The following is a 20,018-nucleotide window of genomic DNA, read 5'->3' on the forward strand; positions in this document are numbered from 1 at the left end:
CGGCACGCAGCGCGGCGCTGCCCCTCCCTCCGAGGTGCCTGCTCGGTGAGCGAGCAGAGCCCGGCAGCTTGGTTAAGTGAGGGGACCCGCAGCGCGCCGTAGGACCGGACAGCTGAACCTGCGGCTCCCGCCGCCGCCCCGCGCGCCGTGACTCGTGACCTCAGACCCCGACTCTCTTTGGCTCGGCCCGCGCGCCCCAGGCCCGGCCCGGGCGGCGCGACTGGAGGATGAGCGGCGGGCGGCGGAAGGAGGAGCCGCCTCAGCCGCAGCTGGCCAACGGGGCCCTCAAAGTCTCTGTCTGGAGCAAAGTGCTGCGGAGCGACGCGGCCTGGGAAGACAAGGTGCGGGGGGTCTGGCGCAGGCACAGGTTCGAGGAGCTGGCTGGGCTGGGGGGACGGCATGGTGTGCCTGGGCCTGTCCCCACCTCCGCCCAGGCGCGATTGAGTGGGATGGTGGGGCGGGTGCCCCAGGGGCTCCGGGACGTACTTGGCGGGCACGGCCCTGACAGCCGGGCTTGCTTCTGGATGAAGCCGCTAGGTCACGCGGAAGTTGCGAGATGGGGGCAGAATTGTCATCTGTGGGCAGGGCGTGTGCCTGCTCGGCGTGAGTGAGCTGAATTCGATTAAGCCTCCGCCTTTGACTCCCAGTTGGATCTGAGAAATTTAGCACAGACAGTAACGGTCCCTGACTTCTACTGAATCCTATGTGTGCCAGGTGCTCTCCATGCAAAGTCCCCGAGTACTCAAACTATCACTGAAGTGGGTTGTGCCGTGATGCATGAAAGTTTAGAACGTGAGGCTCGCTAGTGGTGAGCTGCCATTGCTTAATTGTTGAGTAAAAGAGACTGAATACCTTAATGAGTATGAGTCTGCGGTCACTTTTGGGGGTGTGTGTAAGAGAGAAAGAGTAAGAATTGCCACCAGATATGTGTAAGACGTGGTTGGGGCTTCAGGATGTTCTTGCTGGTCACATACAGAGCAGCTGAACGGATGCTTCCTGACTCTGCTCCATGATCTATCTGGAAGGGGCTATCACAAACAGCTTGATTGCAGGTGGTTTGAAAAGAGTATTATATTTGCAGTCTTGTTTTTTCTGGACTGTTGAACTTGGGTTTTCCTTCCTTGAGTTCTGGTAAGGGGGGATGGGAGGCACTCTGTAGGTGCCCTTGTCCTGCCCCCAGCCCTGCCCAGCTCTTGCAAAACCTGCAGTCTCTGTGATCTGCTGTGTCATTTCTTTCTTTCCTGGTATAAGGACTGGTTTCTGAAATCTAGGGCAATTGGAAACCAGAGTCTCCTATTTCCTTCTATGGAATTTAGATGTGTTGTCACCTGCCTCCAACAATTTTATTTCTGATCTTTTCTTTCTTTTGTGACTTGCTCAAAAATCCCATGTACAGAAAGGTGGTACTGAGTAGGTTAATAACTCTTCTACCCAAGGACTGTAGGTCTTCCCTGGTCAGCTAAAAGTTATATGTGGCCAGTAGTACAATTATTATTACAGCCACTTCATTATAAGTCATTACATTTATATAGCTTAAAAAAAAAGTGACCTCTAAAAATTTAATTTCTGGAAGTAATCATTTAAGATGCCTATATTGTTTCCAACCACATTTTAGTGTACATAAGAGGTGATGTGGGAACTATATACCATTGCTTTTGGGGAGAAATTCCCTGAAGATGTGTTTAGTAGAAAATTTTTCTGTTTCTCCACTTAGAGCTATCTTATGGCACCACTTCAGATAATGCATGCATTATTTGTCTTTTCTACAGGATGAATTTTTAGATGTGATCTACTGGTTCCGACAGATCATTGCTGTGGTGCTGGGTGTCATTTGGGGAGTTTTGCCATTGCGAGGTTTCTTGGGAATAGCAGGGTAAGTCTTGGATTTTCAGTTTGTTTTTTCCTTTTTTTTTTTTTTTTGGACTGGGAATTAAACCAGGGGCACTTTACCACGGGGCTACATCCCCAGCAGCACCCCCTGCACACTTTTTTTTTTAACGGGGTCTCCCCAAGTTCCCAGGTTGGTCTTACACTTGCAGTCTTCCTGTCTCAGCCTCCTCTAAGTAGCCAGGATTACAGGTGTGTTTCACCCAGCTTGGTTACATTTCCTTATTTATTTATTTATTGGTATTAGGGATTGAATTTAGGGGGCATCTTACCTCAGCTACATCCCTAATCCTCTATTTTTTATTTTAAGACAGGGTCTTGCTGAGTTGTCACAGCTGGTCTTGAACTTGCAGTCATTCTGTCTCAGCTTCCTGTGGGTCTGGGATTACAGGTGTGCCACTGTGCCTGGCTATGTTTCTGTTTAAATAGAGGTTTTGTTTCCTTTTATGGAAAGAGCCATTGCTATTTGGGAATTATGTGTGTGTGTAATGATTAAAACAAAGAAACGTCCTGCACTGTGGCATCCTGGGTCTGATGCTCAGTTCATTGTGCATAGGAGCATCTCAGATCACGCAGGCTACCTTTCTGAAGACTGGGCCAGTCTACTCATTCATGAGTCTAAAATAACATTATGCAAGAAGCTACCATATTATAGACAGCACACACTGTAATTCTGGTGCAACCTTTGTACCTGTGGAAGTTTAGGAAATAGAGGAACTTCTGTACTTGATGACTGTCTCCCTTGTGCTGGCATTGTGCTGAATCTTAGCTTTGGTTGAAGTTATTTCAGTTCCCTACAATTTAAAAGCAACTTCAAAGTAGGATATTGGCAAACCCAAACGTTTTTACATTTTTTATTTTGTTGTTCTGTGTGTGTTTGTTTGTGGTACTAAGAATCAAAACCAGAACCTTGCTCTTGTGAGGCAACTGCTCTATCACTGAGCTATATCCCCAGCCTTTTTTTTTTTTTTTCCCTTTCTTTCTTTTTTTTGACGGGGTGGGTACCAGGGATTGAACTTAGGGGCACTTGACCACAGAGCCACATCCCCAGCCCTATTTCGTATTTTATTTAGAGACATGATGTCATTGAGTTGCTTAGTGCCTTACTTTTGCTGAGGCTGGCTTTGAACTCGTGATCCTTCTGCCTCAGCCTCTCAAGCTGCTGGGATTAAAGGCATGTGCCTTTAATTATTTATTTTTTAAAAATATATTTTTTAGTTGTAGGTGAACACAATATCCTTACTTTATTTTTATGTGGTACTGAGGATCGAACCCAGGGCCTCACACATGGTAGGTGAGTACTCTACCACCAAGCCACAACCTCAGCCCAGCTTTTTTATTTTGAGACAGGTTTTGACAAGTTGTTCAGGCTGGCCTTGAACTTGTGATCCTTGTGCCACAACCTCTTGCATAACTGGTTGTACAGTGTGCACCACTGCACCCTGCATCTTACAGGTTATTGTTCTCTTCTGGCCAGTGGCAGCACACTTGACAACAGCCCCTCGTCATGGCTCAGTTTGTTAACAAGCTAATGAAAGTAAGTCTGTGTGCCCATCAGATTGAATTAAAAAGATGTGTAGGAGTTGCCCTAAGATATGAATCATAGGGGGCTCAGGGGTGCAGCATGGAGGTAGAGCACTTTCCTAGCATAAGCAAGGCCCTAAATTTGATCCCAAACACCCTAAAAAAAAAAAAAAAAAGAACAGGAAAACACCAGTATGAATCACGGGCAAGCTGTTGTGGAAATGGAGGACCTTACCTTTTTTCTTCATATAGACAATACAAGTGTTCCATACCCATGGAAAACCATATTGGTTGTTTTGGGATGATCCTGTCTCTTACTATTCCCTTCCTTTTGGGTATAAGGAATAAAATACATTTCAAACATTGAAATTGCCTATTTTCTCAGAAGATAACCCAAAAGAACCAGGCAAGGTCGTGCACACCTGTAATCTCAGTGGCTTGTGAGGTTGAGGCAGGAGGATTGCAAGTTCGAAGCCAACCTCAGAAATTTAGCAAGGCCCTAAGCAACTCTGTGAGACTGTCTCTAGATAAAATACAAAAAAAGAACTGGGGATGTGGGTCAGTGGTTAAGTGCCCCTGGGTCCAATCCCTGGTACCAAAAAAAAAAGATGGTAATACAAAAGAAATGTACAGTAGTCCCCCCTTATCCATATGGTACATATTTCAAGATCTCCAGTAAATTCCTTAAACTATGGAAAACACTGAACAACATGTATACTGTTTTTTCCTGTATTTATATACTTATGATAATGTTTATACATTAGGCAGAATGAGAGATTAACAACTAAAAATAAAACAACAGTTATAACAATATGTTGTAATAAAAGTTACGTGAACATGGTGTCTCTTCCTCTCTTTCACTTCCAGTGATAATGTTAGACAATGTGTAAAGAAAGCACTTTATGGCTTTTCTTTGGCATATCCAAATTGCCAGCATCATTCTTCTTGCGTTTTGGGGGGCCATTAGTGAGTAAAATAATGGTTACTTGAATATAAGTACCGCCATATTGCCACTGTCAATCTGATAGCCAAGATGCTGACTAAGTGGGTGGTAGGTACTAAGTGGGTGGTAGATAGCGTGTACTGGGTGGATATGGTAGACAAAGGGATGGTTCATGTCCTAGGCAGGATGGATTAGGACCGCATGGGATTCCATCATACTACCTGGAACAGCAGCAATTCAGACTTCTGAATTGTTCTAAGTTCTAGGTCTGCCACTTTCAAACTACATAATTTTGAGCTTACCTTTCTGAGCCTATTTCCTCTTCAGTAAAAGAAAGGCAGTAAAAGTGATAAATAATAAATAAATGAGATGATGCAAGTGAATTGCTGAATGTCATGCTTTGGTACATCATGGGCACTCCAGAATTGTTTCAGCCTCAAGAGTGGTAAAGTATGACTTGAGTCCAACATGGTGGCGCATGCTTCTAATCCCAGCAGTTCAGGAGGCTGAGGCAGGAGGATTGCAAGTTCAAAGCCAGCCTTAGTGAAGCCCTAAACAACTTGACAAGACCCCGTCTCAAAATAAAGAGCCGGGGATGTGACTTAGTGCTTAAGTGCCTCTGGGTTTAATCCCTGGTACCAAACAAACAAACAAAACAGAAAAAACTTGAGAGAACAGCAAGCAGGATGCATGGGAGTGAATGTACCTTGGCGTGGCTCTGTAGTCCCTGCCACTCTTCTAGGACTCCCTATTTTCTGGGATTCAGTCCCATACTGTCTGTCAGAGCCAGTCTCTCACCCCAAACAAATCCTTTCCCTCCTTTTGGCTGGCACCTTTCCCCCTGCTCTTTTGAAAGGGCCAAGCTCTTTTTCCCTACATCTCCTCCTCCGTTTGTTTGACCCAGCTGGTTTAGGGCAGGATTGCCCTGTTGCTCATTTCTTGTGACCTTCTCCCCAGACCCCAGCTTGCTTCTCTTCATTTACTCCATTGTAGCCTCCAGTCAGAGCCAGTTAATATGAAACCATTTCCTTGGGTCTCCTTATTTATAATTTATAATGTCTACTGAGGTTTTGTATTATCAGAGAGGGACAGTGCCCATTGCCTCCTACCTCTGGAGCTCTTTCAGAGCTTGGCATATGGTAATAGGTGCTCAGTGAATGTGCCTTAAAAAATAATCTTTCTCCCCTACTACTGGGGATCAAACCCAGGGTTCCTCTATCACTGAGCTACATCTTTAGTCCTTTTTATTTTTCACAGTCTTGCTAAGTTGCTGAGACTGGCCTTGAATTTATAATCCTCCTGCTTCAACCTCCTGAGTCTCTGGGGTTGTAGGTATGTGCCTTGGCACCTGTTTTTCTGCCTTAAATTTTTTTAAAACTAATTAATTTATTTGACTTTTTTTTTTTTTTTTAAACTGGAGATTGAACCTAGGGCTACATCTACCCAGTTCATTTTATTATTTTTGTTTTGAGACAGCATCTCACTAAGTTGCTGAGGCTATCCTTGAACTTGCAGTCATCCTACCTCAGGCTCCTGAGTTGCTGGGATTACAGGCATGTGCCCCCATGCCCAGCTGAATTCCACTAAATCTTTTTTTTTTTTTTTTTTTTTAAAGATGTTGATGCACCTTTATTTTATTCATTCATTTATATGTGGTGCTGAGAATCGAACTCAGTGCCTCACACATGCTAGGCAAGCACTCTTCCACTGAGCCGCAACCCCAGCTCCTCCACCAAATCTTAAAAACAGGGTTGTACATTAATTACTCTTGGCATGCAGTCTTCCAGCACTAAAGCAGGTTATTTATTAGAGATTGGTTGTCTTTTAAAATTCTGACTGGAATTTTTTTAAGAATAGGTTTTTAATCTTAATTTTAAACTTATTTTCACTATGTCAGAAATCCACCCTGGGGCCTCACACAAGCTAGGCGAGTACTCTACCATGGAGCTACATCCCCCCCACCCATAGAATTTTTAAAAACCATTTGAAAATCTTTTTCATGTTCTTTTTCCACCCCCATCTGGTATGTTGATTTCTTCGTCTACACAGTTGTTGTGTAACTCTCCTTCATTTATAAAACAAATTGTACTCATCCTTCAAAACTTAGTGTGGGCCCTTTTAGTCCTTTTTCTGGATTGAATTCAGGAGCCCTACATCCCCAGCCTTTTTTTTGTGGCAGGGTCTCATTAAGTTACCCAGGCAGGCCTTAAACTTGTGATCTTTCTCACTCTCCCCCCTGACCACCAAACATTGGATTTCAACGTCTTTGTTTCTGTGACTTCACTTTCTCCTCAGTATGTAATCCCAGGAGGGCAGAGCCTGTAAGCCTTTTTCTCTCTCCTGTTCTGGCTCCTTGACTTCACAATTCTTTTCCAGACCAGCTATTATCTGAGCTTGAGTGATATTTTCAACTTCTATCAGTAGTCTCCAGCTAGAGCCACTAAGTCAGTCTGTCCAAAATGAAGCTATCAGAGGGAGTTGACCAGATTTGGCTGGGTCTCAAGATTTCTGGCAGGAGATAAGGATGTGTCTACAACATGGCCAAGGCAAGGACTGTATTTTGAAGTCCAAGAAAAACCTCTGCTCTTCCTGACTCCTGCTTGTGTTATAGGAACCATTGTACTCCTGGGCCCTTAGGCTTAAAGTCCTTGGCACCTTTTACCTCCTCATTCAGCTATCTGTGCAGTCCCTGTCCACAAACTGTGTTTGCCCTCCTGTCCTGAAATGTGAGCACAGGCCTACACCAGTCTTTTCCACCCCTGTTCCTTTCACTCATGAGGAAGCCCACATTCTCACTGTTGAAACTAGACTTCTGAAATCTGCACACCCTATCCACTCCTCCTTGCTCACCCTGCCTCCAGGTCTCCTTCTCACCCCACCTTCTCACCCCACGGGTGCCAGTTGACACTCCATCAGGCACCATTGTACTGCCTGGCACCAGCCCACACTTTATCTCTTGGGCGGAACCAGTTCTCTCTGCTTTTTTCTTTTGGCTCTGGGGATGGAATTCAGGGCCTTGCATATGCTAATTACACACTGAACTACACCCCAATCTTTGCATTTTTCCACCTCTGCCTTCAGAAGGGTTGTGACTTGAGGCACATGATCCCCCATTAAATTAGATAAAGTAACTTAAAGATCACAAGAAAAATAGAAAAACTTTGTGAAAACAAGAGGTGAAGCCAGGCATGATGGCACACGCCTGGCTAGCCTGGGCATCTTAGACCCTGTCTCAAATAAAGGATAAAAAGGATTAAGAATGTGGCTCAGTAGAAGAATACTGCTGGGTTCAATCCCCAGTACTGGGTTGGGGAAAGAAAACAAGATAAGAATGGTGATATTTTTTCTGCCCACTTTGTTCCAGTTCCTGTATCAGCTAAATACATTTTGGGGATCAGAGACTTTCTTGGGGGTGTCTACAAACCCCTAGTTTCAGCTACACTCTAGTTGTTGTTCTTAGGCCCCTAGTAGATTTTGAGCTGAGGGAAAGAGTTGCCATAATCACCTGTGCATCACATACAGCAGCAGATGGTAGACATCACGAGTGTATGCCCGAGGGAACTGTGCAAGGGGCATGTGCTGCTCCTTGTGCATCGAGGACATGAAGCAGCAGCTTAACATTTATCCCATAGCCACCCCTCAGCTGGAGTTATGTGGAGGCCCAAGTCTGGTATAAGTCATTCTGTTTTACTTTGCCAGGGCGGGGAGGCTTGGAAAACCTTGGTATACTTTGAATTTTCGTTTTGTTTTGCAGTGTGAGGGATCAAAAGCAGGACTTCATGCCTGCGAGACAACTGCTTTACCACTGAGCTACATCCCCAGCCCCCTCCTTTAAATTTTTTAAATTTTTGTGTTTTCCAGGCAACTAAAAATAGTTGCTCTTTCTTTAAATCTCGAGCACAGTCAGGTGGGCAGCTCCACTGAGGGCCTGGGCATTTACGTGTAGTATTTAGCTTGCCCTGCCACATGCCTTCAGCCTCCCCATTTTACAGATATTAAGGGACTTACACAAGCTCTCGAAACAACAAAGGAAAACATGTTGAGCTGGTTTTCCTGAGCCCAAAACCTGTTTCTCTCCAGGTCACCCCTGCCTGGCGGGAGAGACGCAAATATAAACCGTGAGCTGTGGAACATAGTGAGTGCTCTAACAGCAGAACCTTGCTGGTGGGAGCTTTGAGTCTTCTAGGCTTAAGCTGTGTTTGGTGCCTGTCTTCCTCACTCCAGATTCTGCCTGATCAATGCAGGAGTCCTGTACCTCTACTTCAGCAACTATCTACAGATCGATGAAGAAGAATATGGTGGCACCTGGGAGCTAACAAAAGAAGGCTTTATGACATCTTTTGCCTTGTTCATGGTATGTAGCTGGTAGTTTTAGAGCAGGTTCTGTTCATTTCCCGAGATACCATTCTTTTTTTCTTTTGTGGTGCTGGGGATTGAACCCAGGGCTTTCTGCATGCAAGGCAAGCAGTCTACCACCTGAGCTATATCCCCAGCCCCCTGAGATACCATTCTTACAGGGCCCACTGATCGAGGTATACTATGGTTGGAGTATCTTTTTTTTTTGGCAGTACTGGGACACTCCACCACTGGGCTACATCCCCAACTCCCCAGCCTTTTTTTCTTTTTCTTTTGAGACAAGACATCACTAAATTGCCAAAATTGGCCTTAAACCTGCAATCCTGCCTCAGCCTCCCAAGAGCTGGCATTATAGGTATGTGCCACTGTACCCAACTGAGGTGCCATTTTTCAAGACTCCTGACATTTTAGGACATGAACTCTATTGAGCCAGGTTGTCCCAAAAGATGTGATGTGAGATGCTGTACAGTCTCCCTGTAATGTGTAAATCCAGGACCCATCATCAGCTTCTGCATCTGATTCTCAACCTTGGCTACATATTAGAAACTGGGAAACATTTAAAAATATTATTTATAACATTATTCATAATAGTTAAAACGTGCAGAATGTTATTCAGCCATAAAAAGGAAGTAAGTCCTGATATGTGCTACAACATGGATGAATCTTGAAAACAGTGCTAAGTGGAAGAATCCAAACAGAAGACCATATATTTTGCATGATTACATTTATGTGAATTGTCCAAAATAGGCCAAGTTCATAGAGACAGAAAGTAGATTAGTGGTTGCTAGAGGCTGAGGGGAGCAAGAAAAGGGAAGTAATAACTAATCGTAGGAACAGGCTCTTTTTGGAGAGTTATTTTGGGATCAATTAGTGAGGATGTCTACACAACTTTGTGAATGTATTAAAAACCTCTGAATTGTATGCTTTTAAAAAAGGGTAAACTTCATGGAATGTGAATTATATACTTTAAAATTCATTTTTTTTTTAATTATACACTGACTCTTGGGTCCAGACCTTGGTCTAAACCAATAAAACCTTGAGAAGTGGCATCAGGACATCTCTGTGTTTCTTAATGGTTCCAGAAGATTGCAACAATTAGCTAAGTTTAAGAATCTCTGCTTTGGGCTGTAGTTGTGGCTCAGTGGTGGAGCGCTTGCCTAGCATATGTGAGGCCCTGGGTTCGATCCCCAGCACCACATATAAATAAATGAAATAAAGGTATTGTGTCCATCTACAACTAAAAAAAATATTTTAAAAGAATCTGCTTTGATGGAAGCTAAAGTATGAAGGTCATTTTATTTTTACACTTATTAGTAAATTTAACACCTGCTAGCAGTACAGCTTTATTTGTATCAGCTCCATTTATATACCCCATGATACTCTGCTCCCTGGGCTCTGGGGCTCAGGGTGCTGTTTGGTGAGGGGAGGGAGTATTCAGAGGGTGGCTTTGGGAGCCTAGGGAGCAGCCCAGTGGTTTGAGACAGCTCATTTTGATGAGATAACTTAGGTCTCCTGCAGGTAATGCATTGATAGCCCCTGGGGAGTGCCCTGTGTGCACATGCTCATCTGACATTTTCATCTTATGGACTTGGGGAGCTCTGTTGATCCAGGTAACATCAACATTATCTGTCTCCTCTCTAGGTCATTTGGATCATCTTTTACACTGCCATTCACTATGACTGAAGGTGTACAGTTCCCACCTGCTCCGTGTCCAATCCAAAGGACCCACTTAATTACAGCAGAAACATCATTGTTGGGACACCCCAGCCACTTGGAACCTGGAAGACCCGTGTTTCCTGGACCAAGAATCAGTGTGTTGGGCGTCAGTGTTTTCTGCAAGGGTTGTAACCTGAAACTTTTTGAAGAATTATCTGCCTTTGGGGGAAGCATTTCTGAATTTGTCCATCACCAACTTTCTTGGATGCCATCATGTAACAGCTGTTTGCTGAGTGGAGCTGTCATTTAATTTGATGCACCTCTGGATCGGGATGAAACATTAAATTGTCTTCCTTGGTTCTCCATCAGGTGTACAATTTTTAACTATCAGTGGCATTTCAAGTCTTCTGAAAACAGTATGGCAGTATGTACGTGGTGGTTAGTACAGTACAAGCAGCATCTGGTAACAGTTTCCATTGTAGAATGTTTTCAGATACTTGAATAAATAAATCTTTAACTGAGAACCTGTGCTACCTGGTAAAGCCTTTCCTACCCACCTGTAGCCTCGGAACCAAGTAGAAGTATCAGAGGTGGTGCCTCCTCTGCCTGTCCCTCCTTCCCCTCTCTGCTCCCTCATCAGCTTCAGCCAGGTGTTTTTCTCTTTAGAGCAGCAGGATGGCCTTGTTCTTGGGGTTGTGGAAAGAGCACTTCCTCCCTTCTGATGCCCCTGCCCTGAGAAAGTAACTGGCCTACAGTATGATAGGCTCAAAAACGTCAGTTTGTATTTGGTCAAAAGGTGGCAAGATCAGGGTGATTGGGAGAGCTTGGCTAGGCTTGAATGATAAGCTACAAAACTAGAGAGCTGAGGCTGTGCAAAGAAGGGCTTGATGGAGGATGTTCAAGGACCTGGATTATCAGCAGTCCTTCTCTTTGCTCTGGGGGTCAAATGAGCTGGACAACCCAGGATCTACTGGTGTGGTAAGCCATCAGCCCTTCAGCTCTCCTTTCCCCTCTGAGCCACAGGCCCGCCCCTGGGGATGCACCATTATTCTGAGCCAGACTTGTATGGTTTCATAAAATGACTTGTTTCTCCTTGATGCTGGTAGTGGTTTCTACCTTGTAGGTGGGGCTGGTTAGCAGCAGGGAGATAGAATGACTTGGTAGGCAGGGGATTGGATTTAGGTGGTACTGGAAATCCCGTTTGGGAACTGGCTAGGTCAGACCCAGAGGGCGTTTGCTTTTTGTGTGTATGCAGTACTGGGGACTGAACCCAGGACCTTGCACATGACTAAGCAAGTACGCTCTACCACTGAGCTACATCCATAGCCCTTTTTGAAATTTTTTATTTTGAGACAGTGTCTTAGTTACTCAGGCTGACCTTGAACTCTACATCCTCCTGCTTCAGGGACCCACGTAGGTAGGATTACAGGCATGTGTCATTGTGCCTAGCTAGGTTTACCTTCTCTGGAGCCCTGGCTCTGTTCTCAGCTGCCTTGCACTTGAACTAGAGATCATAGGGTCATTGCTTGAGAAAAGGTAAATGACTTCTTAGAGCCAAGTGAGGAAGGAGCAAAGGTTCCAGGTGGAGGCCTGGTTGCACCTTCTCTGCGTAGCTTTCCCTCTGGGTGCCCATGTTGAACTGAGTTTGGGTTCTAAGTGCCACAGACTTGGTTTCCTTTCCGGCCTCTGCTTTTAGTCTTGCTGTTGTACAAGGAGACATCTTCAGTCAGGCTGATGTAGGAGCTGAGGGACTCCCGGAGCCCCTCACTAAGAAGAGATGCTTCCCCTGTGGCAGGTGCTTCAGAGAACAAGAGGGAGCTGCGGGAGGGGGGGGGGGGGGCAGGTGAGGGGCTGCATCCTCGCTGCACTCACCACACAAGTCATCGATCAGAACAGCTCTGTGTCGCTCTTGCTGACAAACTCAAGTTCCTGCTCCCTGTTAAACCCCATCTGAGCTTCTGCAGTTAGGACTCTGCTCCCTCACCCGCTCCTAGGTTCCTTCCACCCTAACTGCCTTGAGGTCCATGCTCGCTTTCTCTTTCCCAACCATATCCACCCAACACACCTGCCAAGCCTGGAGGTAGCGCTCTGACTCGCAGGTGTCCCTCAGCATGACAGACCCATTCTGGGTTATGGATTCCTAAGGGTGGATCCTTCTAATGCTTCTCTGTCTGCCTTCATGTTTCCAGGGGTCCCCTCACCTGTCCAGCTCTTTCCATTTGAGTGACGTCCTCTGCACAGTCACAGGTAGGGGGATGTTCTTGCCAGGGAGTGGGCGAGGCCTCTGCAGTGCACAGGGCTCCTTGAGGAGGCAGCAGATGTCCTCTGCTAGCTCTGAGGAAGAGACCCACACCCTGACACCAGCCCTGCTTCTCCCCACCCCCTGCTATATCGCTTTCCACGCTTGGAAGGGGGCATGATTACCAGAGTGATAGGTGCTGAGCCCCAAACTGTTGGTCTCATGGAGACTTTCTGGGCTAAGTTTTGGGAGACTTAATCCACTATAATTTGGGTAAATTAATAGACCTCTTTGAGCCCTAAGTTCTAGTTAGGAAAGTGTTTTAGGAAGAAAAAAAAGCTAAGGAGTGCTCATCTCTACTTGGCACTGGTAGTATCTACTCTGTGTAGCTATCCTTAGGAAACTGCTGGTCAGTGTTACCAGGAGTGGTCTTCCCTTCTGCCCTGACCCTGATCTGGTTTCTCTCTTTCCAGTGCCTGTTGTAGGACAGGAACCAGAAAATGCTGAGAGAGTTGCATTGCACACAGGAACAGCTCAGCCTACTTCCTTTGAGGAGAGCCCTGCTACTGCTGGGGCTTTGGGTGAGGTACCAGCCAAGCTCAAAATTCGCCTGTGGCTTCTCTGTCAGCTTGGGATGAGGACAGTGTCTCCGCAGTTATGACATGAAGATGGGGAGGCTCCTCTTCTGCCTGGGTACTCTAGCGTATCAAGTGTCTACAGGCAAATGCTATGCCCCGCTAGACTATCCAGCCTATGGGGGAGGAGAGCCTGTTCTATATCAACACCTTAGGAAGGCAAGAGAAAGGCTGTACCAGAGTAATGGTCCACCAGGGCCTGGAGTGAGGGGAAGGTGAGGCGTGGCGAGATGTACAGCCAGCCATTGTCAAGGCGCTGGATCCTGTAGTGTCTGATCCGGTCCCAAGATGCAGGGCGACTGAGTCGGACTGACAGGGAGTAACAGCCTGCGGAAGAAGGGGTTCAGGTGTTACTGAGGCCCTGCTGGGGCCCCACCTAGCTTGGGAGGAGAAAGAAGCTATGGCCACAGAGCCCAAGCTTTAGGGAAGTGTCTAGGCCAGAGACAGAACACAAACTTGCTTTCATGGTCATAAGTGACATGTTTATAATACATGGGGTCTCGTGCGGGAGAGTGGATCATGCACAGAGCCCTCGTACAGGGTCAGCACTGAACGAACATTAAATGTTGGCAGGAGTGTGAGAATGTGATACATGACTCTCAAAGTTAAAAAAAAAAATGGGCTGAGGGCATGTAATTCAGAAATAGAGCACCCTGGGTTCAATCCCCAAATTGCAAGAAAAGGAAGAAAGAAAGGAAGGAAAGGAGTTCTATCAAACGTTTGAAGAAGAAGCAGGGTGTGGTGGTGCATGCCTATAATCCCAGTTCTCAGGAGCCTGGGACAGGAGGATCTCAAATTTGAGGCCAGCCTCGGCAACTTAGTGAGACCCTGCCTCAAAACAAAAAATCAAAAGGGCTCAGTAAAACTAAGTGGTAAAGCACCCCTGGGTTAAATCCTAAGTACAAAAAAATAAAGAATGAATAGCAGTTCTACATAAACTCTTAAGAAAAAGAGGGGGGACCACTTGCCAATGTGTAAGGCTAGCATTATCTTGATATTAAAACCAAACAAAACATCACAAGAAAACCTAGGTTAACATCCCCACAAACACATGACAGAAATTCTTAACAAAGTGTTAGTGAATTGAATCCAGCAACATGAGCCTCCCTCCTGAGTAGCTGGGGCTATAGGTTCTCGGCATCATGCCCAGCTCCCAAAATGACTAACCCAGGAAGGCAAAGTTGATCTAAAAACTGAGCATAGCCAGACACAGTGGTGCATGCTTGTAATCTCAGCAATTTGAGAGGGTAAGAGAGGAGGATCACAAGATCCAGACCAGCCTGGGCAACTGGTCAAGACCCTGTCTCAAGATAAAAAATAAAAAGGGTTGGGATGTAACTTGGAATGCCTCTGGATTCAATTCCCATTACCATGCCCCAAAAAAATCGAACATAAATGTAATTACCAGGGTGATACTATGAAAAAGATGATCACCTGAAAAAAATGCAGAAAAATTGTTGGATAGAATTTAATAACCAGCATAAAGAAAAACTGAATATAAAGAATATTAGTTGGGCCAGGCATACCTGTAATCTCAGCTACTCAGGAGGCTAAGGCTAGAGGACCTCAAGTTTGAGGCCAGCCTCACCAATTTAGTGAGACCGACCATGTCTTAAAATAAAAAAGAGTTGGGGATGTAGCTCAGTGGTAAAGCACCCATGGATTCCATCTCCCACATCACAGGAAAAAGAAAAAAGGGGGAAAAGTGTATTAGTTGGACTGGGGGTATGGCTCAGTGGTAGAGTACTTGCCTAGCATGTGTGAGGCCCTGGGTTTCATCTTCAGCATTGAAAAAAAAGTATTAGTATATCAGTTTCCTATTGCTGCTGTAATAAACTACCATAAATCTGGGCATGGTAGTACATGCCTGTTATCTTGGAGATTTGGGAGGCTGAGGCAGGAGGATCACAAGTTCAAAGGCATCCTCAGCAATTTAGGCCCTAAGCAACTTGGCAAGACCCTGTTTTTTAAAAAAGGGGGAGCTGGGGATGTTGTTTAGTAGTTAAGCATCCCTGGGTTCAATCCCTGGTACAAAAAAATTAATTAAATTAAGGTGTTAGCAAGATCTGGGATCCTTCTGCATGCTCTAGAGAAGAACCCATCTCCTTGCCTCACTCCTCCTCGTCTTCCACCTTCCAAGCCAGGGACATCTGTAAATCTGACCGTCCTGCCTTCATCTTGTAAGGATCCTTGTACATTGGATACATCTAGATATCCAAGGTCATCTCCCCCTACCTCAAAATCCTTAACTCGGTATTGGGGATGTAGCTCAGTGTTAGGCCACTTGCCCTGTATGTGCAAGGTCCCAGGTTTGATCCCTAGCACCTAGCAGTGGAGGGTGGATCATAAAACAGTGATCCTTAACTTAATCACATGTGCAAGGGCTGGCTGGGGGTGTAGCTCAGTGGCAGAACACTTGCCAAGCCGGCCTGAGGCCTTAGGTTCAATCCCCAGGATCACAAAACAACTTGCAATGTAAAGTTCACAGGTTCTTGGGATTGAGACTTGGACATTTCTGGGGGGACCATGGGCATTTCTGATACTTTCTCTCAACCTTATACGGAACATGTGAGAAAAACCTACATCATATTTAATGAGAAAGACTGAATTTTTCCTTTTAATATTGGAAACAGGGGCTGGGGAGATAGCTCAGTTGGTAGAGTGCTTGCCTTGCAAGCAGAAGGCCCTGGGTTCGATCCCCAGCACCCAAAAATAAATAAATAAATAAATAAGATTGGAAACAAAGCAATAATGTTCTCATTACTTCTAAATAATGTTATATTAGAGGTCCTAGCAAGAGTAATTAGGCAAGAAAATAAAAGGCATATGGAAAAGAGTTTTTCTTTTCTTTTTTGAGCACTGGGGATTGAACCCAGGAGTGCTCTACTCTGTGTTACAAATCCAGTCCTTTTTATTTTGAGACGGGGTCTTGCTAAATTACGAAAACTTGCCTCATACTTGTGATCCTTCTGCCTCAGCCTCCCAAATCCTTCCGATTACAGGTGTGCAACACCCTCCTGGCTTGGAAAATAAATGATAAAAATGTTTTTATTTGCAGATAAGATAGTCCTAGATATAGAAAATTTGAAAGAATCTACAAAAAAGCTATTAGAACTGCAAAGTGAATTTAAAAGGTGAACCAGGCAGGGCACAGTGGGCACACCTGTAATCTCAGTGGCTGGGAAACTGAGGCAGGAGGATCACAAGTGCCAGATCAGATTGGGCTCGTTTAATGAGACCCTGTCTCAACAACAACAATGACAACAACAAAGGATGTTGGAGAGGTAGTTTAGTGGTAGAGAGCCCCTGGGTTCAATCCCCAGTGCCACAAAATAAAAATCAAAAATGGCCTGAAATCAGTGTACTTTAAGAAGTGTGCAGTAAGGGGTCTCCTTTTCTTAGCGCACTCTCTCTGACTCTGGGAGTGCCTGCAACTCTATACCTCTAAGAAGAGTCTCTTTTGGAGTCTCTACTGTGACCCTGACAAAGCTCTGTGATTGAGAAAGGGCTAAAGATCTGAACATAGGCCCAGAAGGCTAACTAACCCACCTAAATTTGTCACCAAGACCTTATACCCTTTGCCTGGGCCTTCAGCCACATGACCCTGACCAGTCACCGCAGTCAACCAGAACGGGGTCAGGAGAGGTGGCGCATGCCTACAATCCCAGTTACTCAGAGGCTGAGGCGGGGGATCACACGTTCAAGCCAGCCTGGGCAACTTAGTGAGAACCTGTCCCAAAATAAAAAAATAAAAGGGCTGGGATGTCGGGTTCAGTCCCCAGTGCGGGGGGTAGGGGTGAACAGAAAGGGTGATAGCCACACTGCAGATTTGGCTGGTGGGCTCAGGATGAGAGGCCCGCTCTGCCAAACCCACTGTGGGGACAGCTTACCTACCCAGGCCACCTACGACTGACCCTGCTCACCCCTCCTGCTTGGTATCCTGCCACTCCTTCCCGCAGCCTGCTCCCAGCCAGTGCTTTATAACTCAGCTGCCTGGATTCAAACCCACACTCTGTAATAGCCCTGTTGGGGCTGGGGGTGGAGGTGAGTGGTACAGTGCTTGTCCAGCATGCCCAAGGTCATGGGTTTGAAACCCAACACTGGGGAAAAATATATAAAATATATAACTAAATAATAATAATATATATAAAAAATATATATAACTATATATATGACCTGTGTCCCCAACGCACACCATCCTCTCAAATTTTTTTTTTTTTTTTTTTTTGTACCAGGAAGTGAATCCAGGGGCACTTAACTACTGAGCTAATCTCCATTCTTTTTTAAAATATTTTTTAAAAAAATATTTGTTTAGTTGTCAATGGATCTTTTATTTTATTTATTTATATGTGGTGCTGAGGATCAAACCCAGGGCCTCGCACATGCTAGGCAAGCGCTCTACCACTGAGCCACAACTCCAGTCCCTCCAGCCTTTTTTGTATTTTATTTAGAAACAGGGTCTCACTGAGCTGCTTAGGACCTTGCTAAGTTACTGAGACTGGCTTTGAACTTGTGATCCTCCTGTCTCAGCCTCCCCAGCCTCTGGGATTATAGGTGTGCGCCGCACCCAGCTTCAGATCCTTTTCTTCACTTGTAAAGGGAGATGGTAACTGTCCTGGTCCCACCAGATCACTGTGGGGATGCAGAGGGGAGTAGATAAAGCTTTTGGCACAGTGTCTGGCATATAGCAAGCACTCCATGACTCTAACCTGGCCTCGGGTACTTTGCCATGTGGAAACTTCCTTTCACCTGTGCAGCCTCCACCTTCCTTTTAAGACTCAGTTCTGCTCAGACGACTCCCTCTAGAACACCTTCCCTGTGTGGGAGAGTCCTCAGTTCTGGGCTTGCCAGTCACCAATGCTCTGTGTCACCAAATGACCTGCTCTGCCATCGTCTGTCCCTCATTCTCACCCCCACACACAAGGAAAGAGTCAGGAGCCTCCTGAGGCCAGTTCTGGGTTTCCTCTCATCTAAGCCCCGGGCCTTGGAGTCACCCTGATTGCTTCCCCTCTCCCAGCTCACACCAGCCCGGACACACCGGATTCACTTCTCTCCCAGACGGAGCCAGTGGCTGGCTTCCCACTTGGCTTCCCACCTCCACCTCACCCCTCTGCAAACCTCTCCTCACAGCAGTGAGGGGTCAGGTCATGTCACTCTCCTTTAGAAACCTGTCACTTTTAAAATCAATCCCAAGTTCTCACCCTTGAGGGCCCTACATGATCTGCTCCAGGCCACCCCCACGTGCTTGCAGCCACCTGCTCTCTCAGCGCTGCCTCACGGTTTCCTCATGGCACGTGGCCCTGCAGACTCTCTTCTTCACTTGCTTACTGTCCACCTTGCCGACCAGATGGTTGGAGGGGTCCGGCTTCTTCTTTTTTTTTTTTTTTTTTTTTTTTTTTTTTTTGCGGTACTGGGGATTGAACCCAGGGCCTTATGCTTGTGAGGCGAGCACTCTACCACGTGAGATCTCCCCAGCCCTGGGGCCTTGCTTCTTATACTGTCGAGTCCCCTGCCGTTCGGAACAGTGCCTGGCCAGAGAGTCCATATCTGTTGAATGAATGTTTCTCCATTAACTGCACAGACAGAGCCTGGTTGCAAGCAGTTTTAAGGACCCCCTTGTCACCATTTGCACACCTATGACTATTTGTGAGCATAGATAGTCTTGGAACTGATTTTTTTAAAATTAATTCCTTCCCATTGCAGCACTGGGGATGGAACCCAGCGCCATGCCCATACCGTTCAAGTGCTCTATTACCGAGCTACGGCCCTGGGCTTTTTTTTTTTTTTTTTTTTTTTTTTTAATCTTTTGATGAACCCTTATTATATATTTAATCCATATGCGGTGCTGAGAATCGAACCCAGTGCCTCACACATTCAAGGCAACCACTTTACCACCAAGCCATAATCCCAGCCCCGGCCCTGGGCTTTTTGAGGTTTTTGAAACAGAGTCTTGGTAAGTTGCCTAGGTTGGCCTGGAACTTACAATTGTCCTTCCTTAGTCTCCTGAGTTGCTGGGATCACAGGCATGTACCACCATGCCCAGTTGGGACTGGCTTTTTTTTTTTTTTTTTTTTTTTTGGCAGTGCTGGGTATTTGAACCCAGGGCCTTGTGCTTGCAAGGCAAGCACTCTACCAACTGAGCTATATCCCCAGCCCAGGGGCTGCCTCTTGAAGACTTCTTATCATTGCATTACGTGGAGCAAACAAGGCGCATTCACTAGATGTGGTGGGCCTGGGAGCAGAAGGCCCTCCTGGGACCAGACCCTTAACTGGAGACAGTGTTATGGGTACACACAGGCCCAGATGCCCGAGTGTGCTGGGGCAACTTTGGTTTTTGTCCTTGGCAGCCTGATGCTATAAACGACCTGGCCCTTCCCATGGGGTGCTGTCTACCCGGCTCTTCACCCTCTCTACCTGCGCTCATTTTGTCAGTAACCGTCTTTCGAGCACTTTGTGCTGAATACCGCACCAGCCCAGACACAGGTATGAACTCATCACACCCTGGGGAAGTAGGAGCTGTCTTGCCTGCACATCCCACATCTAGGATTTTCTTTAATGGTCCTCATTTCTTTCTTTTATTTATTTATTTTCAATACTGAGGATTAAACCCAGGGGCACTCTACCTCGGTGCTGTGTCCCCAGCCCTTTTCATTTTATTTGAGACGAGGTCTCACTAAGTTACTGAGGCTGGTCTCACACTTGTAATCCTGCTTCCTGAGCCTCCGGGATCACTGGGATTACACACGTGTGCCGTCTCAGCTAATAGTCCTTGTTTCGT

At 45.9% G+C, this 20,018-nt stretch overlaps 2 protein-coding genes across 11 annotated transcripts in view; one reads left to right on the top strand and one right to left on the bottom strand.

Moving 5' to 3' along the window:
* On the top strand, positions 1 to 10,731 carry LOC306654598 (GEL complex subunit OPTI). Of its 2 annotated transcripts, XM_079128407.1 has the most exons (5): positions 1 to 341; positions 1,770 to 1,873; positions 8,435 to 8,489; positions 8,599 to 8,708; positions 10,352 to 10,731. In XM_079128407.1, the coding sequence occupies exons 1-4, from the start codon at positions 228 to 230 to the stop codon at positions 8,668 to 8,670; spliced, it is 345 nt and encodes a 114-aa protein (XP_078984533.1). In that variant the 5' UTR covers positions 1 to 227; the 3' UTR covers positions 8,671 to 8,708; positions 10,352 to 10,731. The 2 variants fall into 2 exon arrangements, with proteins under 2 accessions (XP_078984533.1, XP_078984532.1); XM_079128406.1 differs by lacking the exon at positions 8,435 to 8,489 and having other exon boundaries at positions 9 to 341; positions 8,579 to 8,708.
* SLA2 (Src like adaptor 2) overlaps positions 10,351 to 20,018 on the bottom strand; it is a 22,589-nt gene continuing 12,921 nt past the window's right edge. For all 9 annotated transcript variants that reach the window (XM_079128360.1, XM_079128361.1, XM_079128357.1 and 6 more), the window contains 3 exons: positions 13,418 to 13,567; positions 12,568 to 12,700; positions 10,351 to 12,184 (listed from right to left, as the gene is read on the bottom strand). In XM_079128360.1, the coding sequence (XP_078984486.1) occupies positions 12,019 to 12,184; positions 12,568 to 12,700; positions 13,418 to 13,567 (449 nt within the window). In that variant the 3' untranslated portion in view covers positions 10,351 to 12,018. The remainder of the gene's footprint in view (positions 12,185 to 12,567; positions 12,701 to 13,417; positions 13,568 to 20,018) is intronic.

The sequence above is a fragment of the Sciurus vulgaris genome (assembly GCF_902686455.1).
Source record: "Sciurus vulgaris genome assembly, chromosome: 2".
In the NCBI taxonomy this organism is placed as follows: Eukaryota; Metazoa; Chordata; class Mammalia; order Rodentia; family Sciuridae; genus Sciurus; species Sciurus vulgaris.